The 18,400-nt window shown below is 35.2% G+C and overlaps 2 protein-coding genes across 2 annotated transcripts in view; both read left to right on the top strand.

Moving 5' to 3' along the window:
* LOC136760594 (collagen alpha-2(IX) chain) overlaps positions 1-3,697 on the top strand; it is a 38,801-nt gene extending 35,104 nt beyond the window's left edge. The window contains exon 29 of the mRNA XM_066716076.1: positions 1,052-3,697. Coding sequence (XP_066572173.1) covers positions 1,052-1,248 — 197 coding nt within the window. The 3' untranslated portion in view covers positions 1,249-3,697. The remainder of the gene's footprint in view (positions 1-1,051) is intronic.
* Positions 3,698-10,590: 6,893 nt separating this feature from the next.
* Positions 10,591-13,596, top strand: LOC136760596 (CD83 antigen). The gene is made up of 5 exons (XM_066716081.1): positions 10,591-10,712; positions 10,815-10,945; positions 11,083-11,314; positions 11,824-11,918; positions 12,352-13,596. Exons 1-5 carry the CDS (start codon positions 10,676-10,678, stop codon positions 12,499-12,501), a joined length of 645 nt encoding a protein of 214 aa, XP_066572178.1. The 5' UTR covers positions 10,591-10,675; the 3' UTR covers positions 12,502-13,596.
* Positions 13,597-18,400: the final 4,804 nt, after the last annotated feature.

The raw sequence follows: 18,400 nt of genomic DNA, 5'->3' as shown, positions 1-18,400 counted from the left end.
AAAATAATTTTCCTGGGGGGAAGATTGCCCCTGGACCAACCTAGCAACTGTGACTCCACCCCCCAAAATGTTGTGTCCCCACCAATGTTCAAACCAAGCCTACGCCTTTGGGTTAACATACCAGTTGTAGATTTGTGGTAGTTTAATTGCACTGCACATATTTTACACTTAACAGTAATTTACTTTGTCAAAGTATTTCCATGCAGAACTTTTCTGTGAGGAAGCCATCATTAGCCAAGGTACGTTTTAGATTAGCTAGTCACAGACAAGAAATAACAAATTCCACCCTCCAGTCAATCTTCTGCCGTTACATAGAGGCAATCAACAATACTCAATAAAATCAATATATCCTTTTTTTTTTTACATGTCGAATGTTGGATTCACTTGTCGATAGTTGCCATCATTGATGAATAGTTGAATGTTTTACTATTTGTTCTCATCCCTATCAGTAACTGGCTTTAGTCAGGATCACTGTAGATGAGGGGCTAGGCAGTGGCGGATCTGAGGGGGAGCCAGTGCCCCCGTGACAGCAAGCTTGCCCCCCCCCCCCCGTGGGCCACCTAACTAGCACCATGGAAAAAACATTCAACATCTACCCCAGATAACATCGCGGACAAAACACTGTCAGCACCCCCCCTCCGATTATATCACTGACAAAACACTGTCAGCACCCCCACCCCCGGAGAAATTGATGGCCCCCCTAATATTACAATGCCATGCCCCCTCCAGTTGAAAGGGTCTAGAATCGTTACTGGTGCTAGGAAGACCAGATTTACACTTCCTCCGGTCCCCAATCCAAGACAGTCTTTGTCTCTTTACATTTATATATGATAAGCAGCTTTTTAAAAGGAGAGCCTGAAAACCCCAACTGCAATATACTGTTCCTCCTGATGTTATGGGACCAGGCTGCCTAGTTACATAGAGTTGCGTAACCTTGCTTGGAAATTATATTAAATTATATATATATATGTTTATTCGCAGGGTATCCTGGCTAAGTGTTCAATGTTTATTTACAGGGCATCCTGGCTAAGTGATCAATGTTTATTTGCAGGTTATCCTGGCTATGCAGGAGTTGCCAAGGATGGTAGCCCTGGTCTGGAGGGCCCACGTGGAAACACTGGTCCTGTAGGCCAAGCTGGGATTGCTGGGTCTCCTGGAGTGCCTGGGCTGTGTGAGGCACGTGACTGCAGTATCCATGCTCCCGTGATGCGAAAAGAACAGGGGCTTGTGAAGGTTCCATCGATGTAAGCAAGAAGCATACAAACAAAGAAACAATAAAACAAGAGACAAGGTGAAAGAACAATTTACCTCACCGTTGAGGTGCTTAAAACCTGCTTTTTTACGCTGGTGGTTAAAGAAGTTAAACGTTTTAAGTGCTCAACGTGTATTTTCCTGAACCATGAAAACTAACATTATTTCTGTCCAATGCCAAAGTTAAGAAGGATGCCTCCTTTATTTCTTTACCTTCCAACCTCTAACTGTGGTTGATTAATTTTGTCTGTTTTTTAACATTTTCAGTTGGTTTTTTTTCTCTTATTTCAGCTGTCACAGGCAGTTTTTTTGTGTTTTTTTTTAATATGAATAGTGCTGTGGATATGAAGAAAATAAAGAGAAATGTAAATAATTTTGTATAATATCTTAAGTATACTTGTGCCATGTGATATCTTTATATGCAAGAATTGTCTTGATTGTCCTGAGACAACCTCTCATGCTCCCATTCAGTTTCAGTGGGTATATGTTGATAATCTTTCAAAATAAAGGTAATAAACTAAACTGTTCAGATATGTTTAAAAAGGAGATTAAGCTGGACTGAAGCCTTCAGTGAATTGTGAAGAGGAAACAAGAAGATAAGAATATCATAAGATCTAAAGTGTATTTGTTGACAAGATTATTAGTCAGGATATAGAGCCATTAAGATTTCAGTTTTTTTGTTATTGCTCATTTGGTAATACTTAGGGCCGGATTAAATCAAAACTTTGACGCACCCGCTAATAATAAACTACAAACCTGTTCATCATAGCTGTTAAATTTATGATTAGAAGAAAGTGGCATCTTACTTAAAATGCAGCCGCAACTGAGTACAGTTCTGTAGTTTTCAATTAGCGGGTGGGTCAAAGTTTTGATTTAATCCGGCCCTTAGACTTTTTATATTTATTTCAGCTTTTTAAAGTTTATTTTCATTCCCAATTCACACATTTATGTGATATAAAATATTATTATTAATAATATTTAAAACAGCTTGAAAAGCATTAATGTTAACCTGTCAACAAAACAGTACTTTGCTAACTGCTGCTATAGCAGGTTGTAGGTTACTTCCTATGCAAGTATTATTGGTAATGTATTTTATTTAATTGTATTGTATTTTAGAAACTAATTTGTCACTTTAAACATTTGAACATTTAATGGAGAAAAAAAATGAACTCCCAATATTCCTTCATGTACTTTCTATAATTTGAAATCAAAACAGTGCAATCTGAAGCAGATTTTTTTTTAACTTATAATTTTGTCTTTCTTCATTGAAACATTTATACACTATCATTTTATGATATGAATATTGTGTGAAAGAATGCATTACAAATATATTAATTTGCTAAATATCTATTTTCTTATTGTTTTATTAAACATATGCAGTATATATACTTAAAGCAGTTATTATACTACTAATATACTACTATTATTTCAAGAATATCTTGGACAAAGTTAACTTTTTACAATTATAGCAAACCATAATCAGGCAGTACTTGTTAAATTCTGCTTTAAAGTTATACCTATGTATTGTGGCCTAAGCAATACAGTATTAATTCCGTTATATTTCTTAAAATGTAAAGCTAAATGATATTGGCATCATGTCACCACATCAGTATCCAACCAAAACTGAATAAAATGTTTTTGTTTTTTTATACACTGCACCCTCAAACTAACCACATTTCTATGAGGATACTTCCTGTAACAGTGATACTAGAATATGGTTTTAGAATACCTTTAAGGTATACACACCAAGTCGAAGCTAAACTACCTCTGTTAAGCACATGTCTTTCAGTTACGTAATTAAAGTAGACCTCTGTATCTCTTATAGTCTGGATTTGTGCATTCATGTAGGATCTGTCTAGAGCCTTCAACAACAAGTAGAAAACACAGTCTGGTATTAGTTATCATGTGAGTGGCGTAGGTTTAGATAGAGGAAGTCAGACCAGAGTGGTATTTCCTAGGTTTTTCCATGCGTCATTTTAATGAAAGTAAAAACAATAACAAAGGGCCTACGTTAGAGCCTGATACAAGAAGTTAAAATTTAAAAATCCCAAGCTGAATATAGAAACAGGTAGTGAAACCAGTCTGTCCCCATTACATCACTGCTCACAAGACATACCATACAATTAAAATACTGTTAGAGTGGCTGTTGTGTACACTTTGAGAACAACAACTTGTTTCTGTCATTTAAGTAACATTTAAATACAAATTTAAGTATCTATAATGTGGTGTTAGTATTCATTATTTCAGTAATTAAGATTGTCTTTGGTTATTTTAGTTTTGAAATTGTCTTCTTGAATATGTTAATATGAAACTGGGTCATCATATGATTGGTTTCTTCAAACCAAACAGGCCTGATCAGAAAAGAAAAGGTTTGTGGCAGGATTTCTGATAGTAGTAATCTTTAGCATCATGTGATATGCTGTAAAATAAAAAACAGATTGCAGTATTCAAGCTTTATCTTATTTTAATATTGAATCCTTGTATGTGTATGTGTATGTGTATGTGGATGTGTATTTATCTATTCAAAAGGATGTCATTTTAGCATTTCATTTGACTTTATTAGTCTACATTATTTATTACTAGACACATTAAACTAATGCTCCTATACCACATATGTATTATTATTGATTAATATAATATTAATCAATGTATGGGACTATTTTAGGGTAATGTTTTTTTTCATTTTGCAAAGAATTATCTATGTTACTCTTAACCTTTGTTCTGTTTCCTTTTTCTATTGAATACCCACTATTAAGGTGCAAGTTCATGCTTAAATTAGTAATGTGCAGATCTTAAATCTTTCCATGAAACTCTCTCCACAAAGAAACATGTTGCTTATACCACATATATAAGTACAGATATGTATTCTTAAGTTTCTGAAGGCCTGTATATTACATTTAGTGCTGTTGCTCCCGTTGTTGTTCAAAATCATGTTTGCTACTATAGAATAATCTCAAAAAGCAAATTAATTTGGGATACTGCAGTATTTATTTATTCATTCCTTCACATAATACAGCACAAGATAAATAACAATTTTCACATGGTAGTGGTGATGAAAAAATAGCTGTGGGTTTCACATTAAATTTGTGCATAAAGGAAATGTCCCTGTATTTTTCTTGGGTTGTTAATTTAACCCATATAAAACATTCTCATGAGTTGTCCTCCTAAGTGTGAAAGTATAATACCACTTCCCTTGGACATAATCTCAGAAGCTTTCCAACTGATATTTGAAACACTTTGTATAGTGATCCTATGTAGTATTCTGTCACATTGTTATGGTAAGTGAAAATATTTATACACATATATATAAAATGTTCTGGGTTTAGTGTACCAAAAATGGTAATCTACAATGATAGATGACCTGTGAAAATTGTGTGCCAGAACTGATGAATTAGTGGGCAATACTATAAAGCATAAATCAAATTGTCTGCTACAGAATCTGTACAATGTAAACTTATATTTGATGCGGATAGCTCTATGATAAATAACATCCTGTATTATTTACCCTGTGCAGTACTCTGTTTTGAAATAGCTGTATGTCTTACAGCAGGAGATAAAAAGGGTATGAGGTAGTACTGATTTCCAAGGGATTCTGTCTACACTGATAAGATCTCTAAACCATTGGTCTTTTGGGATACTATTTTCATCTAAGGAACAAAATAATGTAGTCTTTGTTATTATATTCTTTGCTGTTCTGGCTTTCGCTGTACAGGGGGTCCTCGCAATTCGTCAAATCGTTGTTCGTTATTTCGCAGAGACATCGCTAATGAATATAGGATGTTTTTTAGTTTTTCGTCATCTGTCCTTGCAGAGTCATCAGCAGCTTTTGACATTCGTGCTACAAAGTCACTCCGTGGTCTAAGCATCTGCCCAGGATGGTGGCCAGCGGATACTGATGTGTTTACAGTATGAAAATAACCAAAGATAAAACGGAGCAATCGAGAGCAAGCTACTCCTCACTACTATTCTCTTACCATTCTTATTACTTTCTCCAACTATGGTGACTGTGAAAGTGCAAAATAAGTATTTTAGCACTAAATCATAATATTGTAACTGTTGCTAGACTCACACTCTCATCATCCCATAAAAGCATGTGTTCTCAGCCTGTGAACAGTGATACTGTGGGATTAGTGATTTTGTTTTGATTTTTTACACTCAAATTCATGCTCAATTGTATGAATAATAATTTCTCTCAAATTTTACTAACAGTACAAATTACTTCATTTTTAATGTCTTGATTTAACATAATGTGATTTAATGCTTTGGAGATGGGCTAAGTAAAATGCTGGTGTTAAGAAACGGTACAGTACTATGTTTGGTTCATTCACAGAGGTTATACAGTACTAGTTACACATTTATTTTGTATATAAAAGTATATTTATAATGAATTATAAGAGTGGTTTGTAGAGTTTGAAAGACATTTAGATGAGTACATTTTTATTTTATTTTGGTGTGTTGGAACGCATCTAGAGCTATTCCCATTATTTGTTATGGATATTAATTCCCCTTAATTTATCATTTCGCAATTTGTCTTGATCTTCAAGAATGCATCCCCTACAATTTTCAAGGACCCCCTGTATCAGCCAGATAGAAGTAGTAAAGCTACTGATTAATATTGGTAATAATCAGTGCCTCCCTGAACTGAAAAACTGAGGAGGCCCTCCCTGGCACAGAAACCTCAGCTTTCCATTTTATCTGTGTCTGCTTTATGTGGATGATGCCCCCCTGACTTCCAAGATTTAAAAACAGAAAAGCCGGGTTGTTTACACAGCAGGAGGTCAACTTTCCACCAAGATGTCAAAATGGCTGGGATTCAGAGGTTGTCTTAGCAGCTGTGCTATTTGCTTGTGAGGCAGATCTTCGGCTACGGTTTCCACAATTTATTTTGTCTATACTCTTCTCTGCAGTATTTTTAATTTATGTATCCAGACTAAAAGCAGCAGACCAGTGATCAGGACTAGAAACAGACAAAAGCTCACAATGACTCCTGGAAGAAAGAAAAAGATCAGTTAATGTGGTAGTCACAATAACTGACAAATTGATTTTGAGAACTGTGTGATTAGTAATATTGTAGAACATGGTAGAAGTTCTACAGCAGAAAGGATTGGACCTACGATATACTCAATCAAGAGTTATCATACCACTATAGTTATACTTTATTATGGCTATGGTGACAAGATAACATGTCCAGGTAAGTGAAAATTATGTTAAATTACAAAGTAAGAAAAGGCTCATTCAGACTGAAAATGTATAGCCTATAATGTGATTTTCAGTTCTGTTCTAGACAGGCCAGCATGGAGATTGTTCATTAATATAAAAATAAGAAGTTTACTGTACCTATATGCTTTCGCTCTCCCAAACTTCTAAGCTTTTTACCTGTAATATATAAATAATTATGTTACAAACACAAATTCAATCATTTTAATTGTTAAATAAGATACTGTCCAAAGCTGTGGTGGACAGTTCACAGCTCTATGTGGACAGAGTAGCTTTCCACTTTTTAGAAATTGTGCAAAATGTATGGCCAGAACGTAAGGTAAGAACCAGATCCTCTAGTTAGGTGTTTCCAGTCAATCCAGTTATGATTCAAAATGGCACAAGTTCTTTAAAAACTCTTCACTGTATTTAATTTTATTTAAATCACATAATCTGCAACATTAATTGTACATGTGCTTTATTCATTGGGCCAGTTTACATTATTTATTTATTTTTTACACGAAATGGGAATGTGCAAGCACACTGTTGGGAAATGCTTATGAAAGTGTCCCTCAAAATCTCCTCATCATATGGATGTTGCATACTTGTCTAGACTTTCCTGAACCTATGCATAATGCTAATTAAGCCATGACTTTATATGCATTTTAAAAATGTCAAATGGAATACAATAATTTTTGTTTGAATCTCCTGCTGCAAAAATAATATAAACTGAATTTTTAGATGGATGGGACAGCAACCCCAGCAAACTGAGGCATAATTCTGAATTATTTGCACAAGGGGAGGAAGGCACAGTAACATCAGTAAATCAAAATGTTTAACTCAAACCACACAATACACAACATTAAAGCTGATTAATCCAGTGTTCTATTTAGCAAAGAAATTTAATTTGGGGACATTTTCGCCATACAGCACAAGAATCCATAGAATCCACATTTATTTCACAAGAAAGGACATGATATAACAAATACACTGTACAATATACAAACTAAGCCACCATTGTTTACCAATTACTCAGCTGTATTATATTAAAGCATGTTAATGCTGTTTAAAAAAAAAAAAAAAAGACTAAATGAAAGCATGTGAAAAAAATAACAGCCAACCAGAGGAGATTCACTTGCAAATCTGCAATGTCTTTTAAAACAATGACAATGTGAAAAATAAATGAGCAAAACCGATCATTCAAACAACCCAGTAAATTATTTAATCTCTATAAAGATTATAGACCTTCAAAGTGCCCATTAAAACCTGATAAAGGGGGCAATGGGAGAACCAAATTAGGGTACCACTGCCCCAAAAAACTAAATTTCCTTAGATAATCTAGGTTGGAAGAACATTATACCCAAATAATTGGTCCAAATAATAATGAAATCCTAAATCTAAAATAATATGAGAGCTTTAATACTAATAATGATGAGAAGAAGAAGAAGAAGAAGAAGAAGAAGAAGAAGAAGAAGAAGACTTACCATGGTAATATACTCTGATTTCTGTGGCCTATAAAAAAGTTAAACATCATAAATATGTTACCTTTTTAATAGACCTATTTTTAAAATCCAGTGACAAACTAAAGATATTGCAAAGTGAAAAATGTCTGCCTTGTCTGTTATATGAAATTGTGTGCCAAAATGCTTTGGAAATAGAAATGCTGCAATAAAGAATACCTGTGCAAAAGGTTTCGTAGGTTTAAATTAAAGTAGCCATGAAAACTGTCTTGATTTTATATTTATTTTATTATAAGTGTGAAGCAATATTATTTTTAATTTAAAGACAACCTTTATCACACCATAGTTTCAGTCAAAACAACTTGTGAAATTAATTTCCATTTAAGGTTATGTTTTGTCTTTTTCAGCATTGCACTCTTTTAATAATCTTTTCATACATCTTTGATCATAACGGTGCCTGTATTGAAATGACCAAACACGACTTGAACATATCTAAACCAGTTCTTTCAACAACAACAAACCTTTTGGGCTTTGAATATGATGCGCTGAGCTATATTTTTAGCCAATGATAGTGATGGGTACCAATGGTTGTTTGCAGCCACCAGTTAGCAATATAAAAACACAGGGAGAAATCAATGCGTGTGTGTGAAGTAAATGGCCAGACAGTGCATGTTTGGAGGAGGATATCTGTACATTTCTTTGATCTCTCTCATAGTGGCATAAGGGTTGTAGTGGTAAGCCAAATTGGTTAATAAACAGCTTCAATCTAGAAGAAGGTATGAAAAGAAACAAAATACTAATAGTTCTAAATAATACAAACAAAACCATTGTGAGTATGAACTAAACTCCATCTGATATGCAAGTTTTTATGATCATGGTATTGCAGGTGAAACTTCTAAAATGTAACTGCTGTTATCCAGGATCCCTAGAATGGTCAATATTAATATTGGCACAGCCAAGTCATCTCTTCATTTAAATTATGTAAACATATAATGTGTCAGTTAGTTGGGCTTATTATTAGTATTTTATAGTAGTAATGACATCTATAAAACCAGGCAACTAAAGACAGAAACCAGTGTTACTAGGAAGCAAAACTTACTATATTTGCTGTAGAGCAGACAATTGTTAGCATGACATCAAGGCACTGGTTTAGGTGGATCTTTCCAGAGGCTGACCATGTACATGGACTGGTGCATTGACTTGTGTTGAGAAAAATGGACACTGGAGCATTCTAAAGAAAATGAAAGAGAGCAGAGCTTTAAATGTGCATTTTAAATGTGCACAAAACTGAACAATTCTAACACACAATGGTAGCAGAAGAAAGCTTACAAACCAGGTTTTAGAAGGTTATGTGCTTTAGAACTGCAAATCTTACGTTTTGATTCACATTCCATGTCTGTTCGCAGTATTTAATATCCATGTCTTCAGACAGATAAGAAACTTCATAGATTTGTTCTCCTTCTGGGCATAAAAATTCTTCGCTCTTTACAAATACAGTAGCAGTCGGTGACACTGAAACAAAGATGCCAAAAACAGCAGGTGTAATTAAATAATTAAATCTGACTTTAAGATATGCCTAAGGTTTCAAGCAGCTTGATACACACCGTACACAGAGTATTTCTGAGTGTTTTGTTGGGAACTAACCATTTTAAAGTATGTTTATTATAAATCACAAGCTACTGTAATATTATTATTATTAATAATAATTAATAATTAATTAATTAATAATTATTAATAATTGTAATAATAATAACAATAATACATCGACCATTTCATAATTGTCTGACACGATCACATTTACTCACTAATTAAAACAATGAATGAAAGACATTACATATAAAATCTGTGGTCTTTTCTCTGTGGTTTTTAATAATAACAGAATGAAAATGTATTCAGCTTCAAAAAGTGATTGACGTGCAAAACATTGCTTGGCTCTGAAGCCCATTTAACATTCAATATTCCCAATTCTCCTTCTTCTTCTTGGAATCACGACTCACTGAATGCCATTCTGGGAAATCCCCTGTAGGATCCCCTACAGAGGGTACTTTCTTCTAGGGGAAATGTGGCTGTAAACAGTCACTGTGCATCTGTATTCATATTAAAGTGATATTGGAGTATTGTTGTTGTTTTGTTTACCTGCTTTTGCATCTCTGATTCCGAGGCTATTATTGGACTTGTTTACAGTAACGTGACTGAACCACCGATTCTACTACAGCGAACCGTGCGCTGCTTGTCCATGTGAAATACACGTTACGTATAGGACTGCTGTTTCGTTTTCTTCAATCTTTAAGACGACAAAGTATGTAATTTTAGATTTAAAATCTGTCTGCACCCACATGCTTTGCAATGTATGTCCAAAAGGAACAACTGACCTCTATACTTCGTCATTGTCAAAAATGAATGTCTATCTGCCATATCTACTCGTGCGTTACATCAGACAGTTCAGGTCTTCTCTTGACGTTTCGTCTGTGTCCTAAACTGATTCCTGAACCTGACATATCGCTTACCTTCAAATAAAGCCAACAGTATTCTCCCGATGAGAATATGATGCAGTGTAGTTTGCATGTCTTTATGGAGTCAGGCAAGCAGCACCACAGATAATCGATCCAACGTAATTGTATTTAGTCGGTGTTGAAAAAACCACATGCTCCTCCCAATGGGGTTTCCCCAAAACGTGTACTTAAACGCAGACGTACTTGTTGGTTTGAATTTCTTTCAGTACTAGCCAGCCAACACAGCTTGAAGTATCAACAGCGTTCAAAGAAACAATGTTGCTTCTACTAGGGATCTTTCTGACTATAAACGGTAAGATATGATATTCTTTTTGTAATAGACTGCGTTTGGTTATTTGAATGTGATTAATGGATAATTTGGTAAATATATTGAATACAATCTATTTCGTTCCAGCTTCCTTTTGTGTCCCTTCAGTGAAGGCAGCAATGGGTGAGATTCAGGCAACCTGTGAAAAGGATGCAGTTCTAACATGTACTGCGTCTGCTGAACCTGGTGTCCAATACAGGGCTCTGAGATGGTACAAGGTAAGCAGAACAGGACTAACTTGTTCACTAAGACAGAACAAAAGTTTGTTATGAACAGAGTGTAATAAAACTTCATTAAAAGTGGTTATGTATGATGATGATGATGATAATGATGATGATGATTATTATTATGTTAGGTAAATGAAAATCTTTCTTCGCCGTTGTCTGGACTCCTTCGCAAGAATTTATTGAAGAATGAGACTGACAAATATGATGGCTTTCATCAACCATTGGAGTTTCTGGACACTGAATCATTTGACATAATTCTCAGAAATGTCTCCGAGGAGGACAGTGGAAAGTACAGCTGTGTTCTCTCTGCCCCCCTAGGAAAGCAGAACAAGGAAGGATTTATTCAGTTGAAAGTTTCTGGTGAGTATTTTACTGACATGTGATTACATATACAGAACTGAGAATTCATAGGCTTGGTTCCTGTTGGTCTGTTGTAGAAGTTAACTCTATTAATGTAGGTGATACTCGAAAACTTGCAATATATAGTAGTTTAAAAATGATTATTGATTGAATTCCACTATAGTTAATTATGGCAAGCAGTTAGTATTCATGGGAGTCACATGCATGCAGGCCCAAAATGAAACTAAGTAAAAAGATACAGTAGCACTATTATTCTTAGCACACCATTATGTTTTTGGGGATATTTTCACTATATATAGTGGAAAACTAAGCAAATTATTCAAATTGTTGATCTTGTTGTAAGACATTTAGCCAATAGACCCTCAGGGCCTGTATTCAAGATGGACACCTTTAAGCCTGGGGAAACATACTGGTTCATGAAGATATGATATGCAAACCATTCCATTAAGAGAATGTTTCTTAAACTAGAACTGAAGTTGTAAAAAGTTTAACTTGTTGTCTTGTTATAGGTTGTGCTGATGGACACAGGGACTGGTCAGTCCATATAGATATTATGTACATTGTTGGGTTGCTACTGGCATTCATAATATGTTATATGAGCTGGGTAAGTTGGATGTCCACTTAGTGATTCATAACTTATACACTGTACAACATGAACTGAATAGAACACACATACACATTATTCATTATTGCATTGTAATTTAGTATAAGTGTAAGTTGTATTGTCCTTGAACAAACACAAAATGTGTTAAATTTAACTAATTAGTTCTAAGAGTGTGTTATGTAATTTATAGTAGTGTACATTACAAAATATTGTTTGTAAAGTTGCTGAAACGTTATTGATTGATTATGGACAACAGTGGCACATCTATTTGTTTTGCCATAGTCTCAGTATGATGCCTGCATTCAATACAGTCTTTAATGAGAAAATGTAATTGTGACTTAACATATGGCCATGTTATCTATCCCTAATATATAATGACTACATTTTGTATTTATTCAATCCCAGCTAAAATGTTTTCATTTTTTCATTACAGAGGGGCTTGAAGAATGTGCTTAAAAACAATATAAAGGAGCAACTGAAGCAGTATTTTTACACTAATCAGCAGAAGACCCTCTTGGCCCTGAATGGGAATCAAGTGCAGGCTCCTATTGTGAAAACATGTCCTGATGGTTTCTGGGTATGAATTACTGCATGACTGTGGTGTTGCTACCTCACTTTGCAGAAACATAGGAGCAGGAGAAGAGCACATGTAGGGAAGGAAGTGCCTACTCTCAGCCTTGTTCATCGAGCAAGGTCAAAGGTTTCTCCTCTGTGAATGGAGATGGAGAACAAGAGACAGAGAGAGAATGGAGGATGAGTTGGATGGTAACTGCCTCAATGAAGTCTAACTTGAGAAAGAGACCTAAAGGAAATTAGACCAACTAACATCAACTCCAAGGTCACTGAGCCTACTCTACACAGTGTGCAACTATGAGTGGAAGCCAGTATCACAAGAACATCTTCTTTCAAGGCAAAACACATTACTGTATTGGCCCAGATGATCAAGAATGCCAAATAAATCTTGGAAGCAGGAGTGTGAGAGCGTGGGAAGATGTTGAGCAAAGCAGTTAATACTATATTACATATTACTATATTATACTATATAGTGGGATGCTCTCACTTTTTGGGTAAAAAGAATCTGGGGGTATCTGGAATGCTAATCCACCCTCCATAAGACTGTAACTAAGCTGTGAGAATGGAATTTATAGTAATATGTTTTCCAGCGCTGTATATGTATGGTCAGATAATTATAATTGTATTTGTTATTAATGTTTACAAGAAGAAGTAATGTAGTCAATTTATTATTATCATTATTATTATTATTATTATTATTATTATTATTATTATTATTAATAATAATAATAATAATAATAATATTATTATTATTATTATTATTATTATTATTATTATTATTATTATTTATCCAGGGAGACTTACAAAACGTAAGAGCAATACAAAGTTAAAAAATACAGTTTACAATTTATCAACTGGATATGTGTTTTTAAGGATTTAAACACATACTATTTGTTCTTTAACAGATACCGTACTTCACTGTCATTGCTAGGACACTGCTGTTTGTTGAATTTTTAAGAATGCAAAAAGTAATTGTTCTGTAGTAGGAATGTAACTTTTTTTGACACTTTTAATAAATCTCCAAAGTATTTTTCTTTTTCTGAAAAAACATTGGTGCTAGATATTGGTTTTAGAGTAAAATCTATAATAAAGTTTGTTTTACTGACTTTCTGTACTGTGTAGTAGTTCAGATCGGGAATGCAATTTTATGAAAATGATTAACTTTAGCCTAAATGTCCAGAAAAACACAGCACATGCATTCTCCTTATGTTTAATTTATTTCTAATTGAACAGAGTCATATACACATTCTGTAGGTTTCTCTGTTAATAGCTCTGTTCATATTTTGACTTGCAAGAGAATAATAATCATAACCTATTCAAAAAGACTTACAGTATGTAAGCATTATGGTATAGGAGAAGATACAAATTAAATTTTTTGCCCCTTTTGTTGTGACTGTACCAAAATTCTCAGTAATTTCTAACAGAATGATTGACTGATCTTAGTGAAGAGACATGGTTTCAATGAGAAACCACATATTCTAAATGAATTGAATGAAACCTTTATACTTCATGTCTCTAAGTGCCCTCTAGTGGAAATAAGCAAAAACAAACTTTATGAAATGTCATAGGTAGAAAGGCAACGAGGAAGTTTGATCCAATTCACATTTTAGAGATTCCTTCTGAAATTGGATATTATTTGATGCAGATTCAGTAGGGGTTCCTGTGGGGAATAACTTTAAGATTTAGAGATAATTAAAAAAGATTTTAAAAAAAATGTAGTATGTCTATAGCATCTGGATTAAGTGGTTTCATTTGTATACCACTACATTGGCTACCATAGAGTACCCCTGATTTTGATGGGGTTTTTTTTTATTTCCATCACTGAGATTTAGCCTAATGGTGAAAATATGTATAAATATAAGATGTTGTAGATCAGATACATGTATTAGTTTATGCTGCACATTGTTTTCTTTCTTTTTCATTTCAAAGCAAACATGGCCTGACAATTTTTACAGAAAGTGAATCAAAACATATTCCTATTTTTAGGAATATATTGCAGCTGAGCAGCAGAAGGCTTTCAGCTTCATTTTGTTGGTCTTGAGGATTTCATTGAACAAGATGTATTAATTGACAATGGTGACATTCACAAAATGCCACAAAAGTGTCACCACTTATTGATCTTCCGATCAATATCATAGAATTACCTCATCATATCAACTTTGTTGATGCAGCCCACGGATTGGTTGTAATCTATTGCCATTTTAGGAAAGGGAAGCTGTATAACTCATTCACTACCCAACTACTTTAGAACACTGTACCCCCAGCCTACCCAAGCAAGATGGCCACCATCATTGTAATATAGTCTGATCAAGTCCTCTGACAAAAGCCATGCATACCTCTTGAACTATACTGCCCAAGCCTTACATCACCCTGTATACAGTAATTCAAGGTACTGTGCTGAATACAATACAGTTAAGAAGCCACATCACACCAGTTGGATGTACTCTGAATGCAAAGTGAGTTTTTTTAGTTAGTTTAATTATTATCAAAATATTTTTTTTTCTGCCTCAAAGAGTTAATACATATTATGTGTGCATTGGACAAGTATCTCTACCATTTGGGTAACAATTGCTTTAAGAAAGTATAACATCCTCCTATGTCAAAATACGAATTGAGTACTAGACAGCAGGATTCCAAATTAGGGGAGGGAAAAGCCTAGATGAGACCCCTTCAGAGACCCAAACTAATTTTTTGATGGCTCAGCCACTTTGGCTATTAGATGGAAAAATGTACTTTGCAAATCAACATTTTACCAGTCAAAATGTTTGAACTTATACTTAAAAAGTGTTTTAGATATTGAATAATGTAACAAAAGTTCCATTGCACTGCAATTAATACAGTGAATAAAGACTCATAACACGTTCGTAAGTCTTCTTTATTTGCTTTTTGTTATAATAGAGTTGATTTATAATTATAAATGCTAAATATAACAATGATAATTGATCTACCCATTGCACGCATTATGAATGTAACTCTATCTGTACTGTATTTTGTCTTATTAGATCATACTAACTTGGACCTATGCTGTATATTGATGTATAGGCCTTTGTATTTTGCAGTTATTGTACTTTACTTTATTGTAAATATTTGAGATTTAAGATTTAAGTCTCCAGTATTTTGTGACCTTGGATAAGGACATCTGCATTACAGGACATATTAGATAGGCTACATATTGACCTTGTTTGCTTCCGACCGTGCCGGCAGTCATAGTCATAGAGTCGTAGTCAGTTGTTAACCCCTGGACAGTTCTATTGCAGCTTAGAAATAGTAATATGCATCAGTGACAATGTGTGATAGTGCAGCGGTAGCATACATGTAGGTTAGTTTCTGTGTTACTATGTATGTTATCACTGTAAGTAAATGTAGGCCCTACCTCATAAGCATTGACATTACACTTTGTAGGGAATAAAAGTGATGCAGCCATAAAATGTCCCATATAGTATATCCGCTTATTATGTTACCACTGGCTTGTGTGCTTTTGTGTGTGTGCAGGATTCTTCTTAGTGAGTAGACACTCTCAGACCTCCACCTCACCAGAATGCAGTTAGAGTAGCAGGTAATGTCGGCACATATCTGTTACTGTCTCTTTACAATCACACTGTTGCCGTGTAATCAGGCCAGCATGATTAGGCTATAGAGAAAGAGACCTGAAAGACCTATGCAGAGATGAAAACAATAAAGAGCTATGGGGCATTTGAAAGCTCTTGGTCTCAGTTTTCTAACAAGCTACAAACCAGCAACATGTAATTTAAAATTAATTAATAAAGTGGGTTTAAATCCAGCCCCACAGTTGGACTTTTGGATCAAAATAGATAATAGGAAGTTATGTATGTACCTCAGAAGTGGTAACATTACAGTATGCAGTTTCAAAATTGTAGTATATGGCCCCATTCAAACAGAAATGACGGCAAATTGCTGGCAATGTTTGCCGCCTTTTTTTTTACTGTTGCCCCCCCCATTCACACTGTGTTTGAATGTGGGAAAATTGCCGGTAAGGACCCATTCACACAGAAAACAGACTGCCGGCAAGCGCGCTGTGGCCCTGGGGACGAGCCGCTACAGAGCCCGTGGATCCGGAGAGCAGAGCCGGACCGGCACTCTGGACGTGTCTGTAAGTGCGATCATCTCCCCGTTTAAACATATGGCAGCAGCAGTAAAATACTCCGAGATGGATATTTAGGAAACGTCACACTACTGTGTTATTGTATATTTTTATATAGGCAAAACAATCACCATTCGACAGCGCAACGCTGGTTATAATATTCACACATATAGCAGCCTATTGTTGTGTCTGTATAACTGCATACAGTGTGTTTAATAGACAGTGGGAAGCGGTCAATATTCAGACTTGTCAACGATTATGAAAATGCTGTCAGATCTGCGCACATCCTGCACAACGTGAACGGACCCGTGTATTATTTGGATGTATCAGACGTAGTCAACTAGTAGACTACACTAGTAACTTTATTGCCGTCATTATTTATCTATTGGCGACGCCCTTATCCAGGGCGACTTACAAATAAGAGCAAAACGTAATGCAATTTACACACGTGTATAGGAGTAAACAATACAATAATATGCATTTGATATTGTGCGCGTTATGCTGCCATTTCTTATATGCACTAATCATGTGAAATGTAAATATCCGGTGTTTTATTAATACAAAAGGAGCCGAGCTCACTTGATTATTGCAATATGATCGGAGTCCTGAGAAAACACGGAGTGAATCACAGAGACGAACCGAGTGACGAGCTGAGCAGTTTGTACACAACAGCGCCGACTGATACATTGTGTCACAGCAAACGACCCCAGTGTGAGGGGTACCACGTTTGCCTGTATAGAGATATTTTGTATGATTTATTGGTACATAACTTCTGACATGTGTGACAATAGTTAGCATTACATACGCCAACCTGTTGGTTCATCAATAACACTCAGAATTGCTGCGACTATATTTTTTCAGCCTCCGCCATTTCTAACGACCCGGTGCGTTTCTCATTACGGTCACAAGTTCTTGTCCAAAAGTGTCTTAATCTAGTCGTGTTGTGGTCGCAAAACTGCGCCTCTATTCTGATTGGTTGCGTCAGTTAGCTGACACAACGTGTGCACCACACAAGGACATGATACGTCATTTACCGGCAATCATTTCACTGATCCAGTCACACAGACACGTTGCCGGCAATTAGACTAGGACCCTCGCCGAAAATTGTTTCAGTGTGAATGGGGTTTAAGCTATGTACAGCTCTGGAAAAAAATAAGAGACCACTGCAATGTTTTCTTAACTCACCATCTCTACATGTATGGCAACCATTCCATTCCATTCCATTCCATTCATATTTTTATTTGGAATTTGGGAGAATTGTTGTGAGTAGTTTATAGAATAAAACAAAAATGTTCATTTTACCCAAACACATACCTATAAATAGTAAAACCAGAGAAACTGATCATTTTGCAGTGGTCTGTTAATTTTTTCCAGAACTGTATTAGTGTATCAGTCATAATTGGATATCAGTCAGTCATTAGTGTTATAGAAGGCAAAGGCATGTTGTAGGCCAGGTGTAGAGTCCAAATAATCAAGAGAGAGATGTATTTTCAATCAAGAGGAATTTATTACGAGCGGCCACATGGAAGAGGTGTTCAAGAGGCAATCTCTTCAAGTCTTAGAGAAGTTACAAACTACAGGCAATTTGATGCAGACAATACAGGCAAGAAAGATAACAGGGCCCACATGTCTGTACCGTGATGAGTGTAAGATCGGTTTCTGCCTGACAACTGCTCAGGAAGACCCACATATGGCTAAACTGAGGGAAATTAAGGCATATTAATGTTTAATATAAGGGGGGCTTGTATGATGTATCAAGCCCAAATCCCTGGAGAAAACTGATACTTATCCCTGTTCTTCTAGGTAT

The sequence above is a fragment of the Amia ocellicauda genome, chromosome 10 (assembly GCF_036373705.1).
Source record: "Amia ocellicauda isolate fAmiCal2 chromosome 10, fAmiCal2.hap1, whole genome shotgun sequence".
NCBI classification, from domain to species: Eukaryota; Metazoa; Chordata; class Actinopteri; order Amiiformes; family Amiidae; genus Amia; species Amia ocellicauda.
The sequence above is the reverse complement of the archived record's forward strand: the minus strand, read 5'-3'. Positions and strand labels throughout refer to the sequence as shown.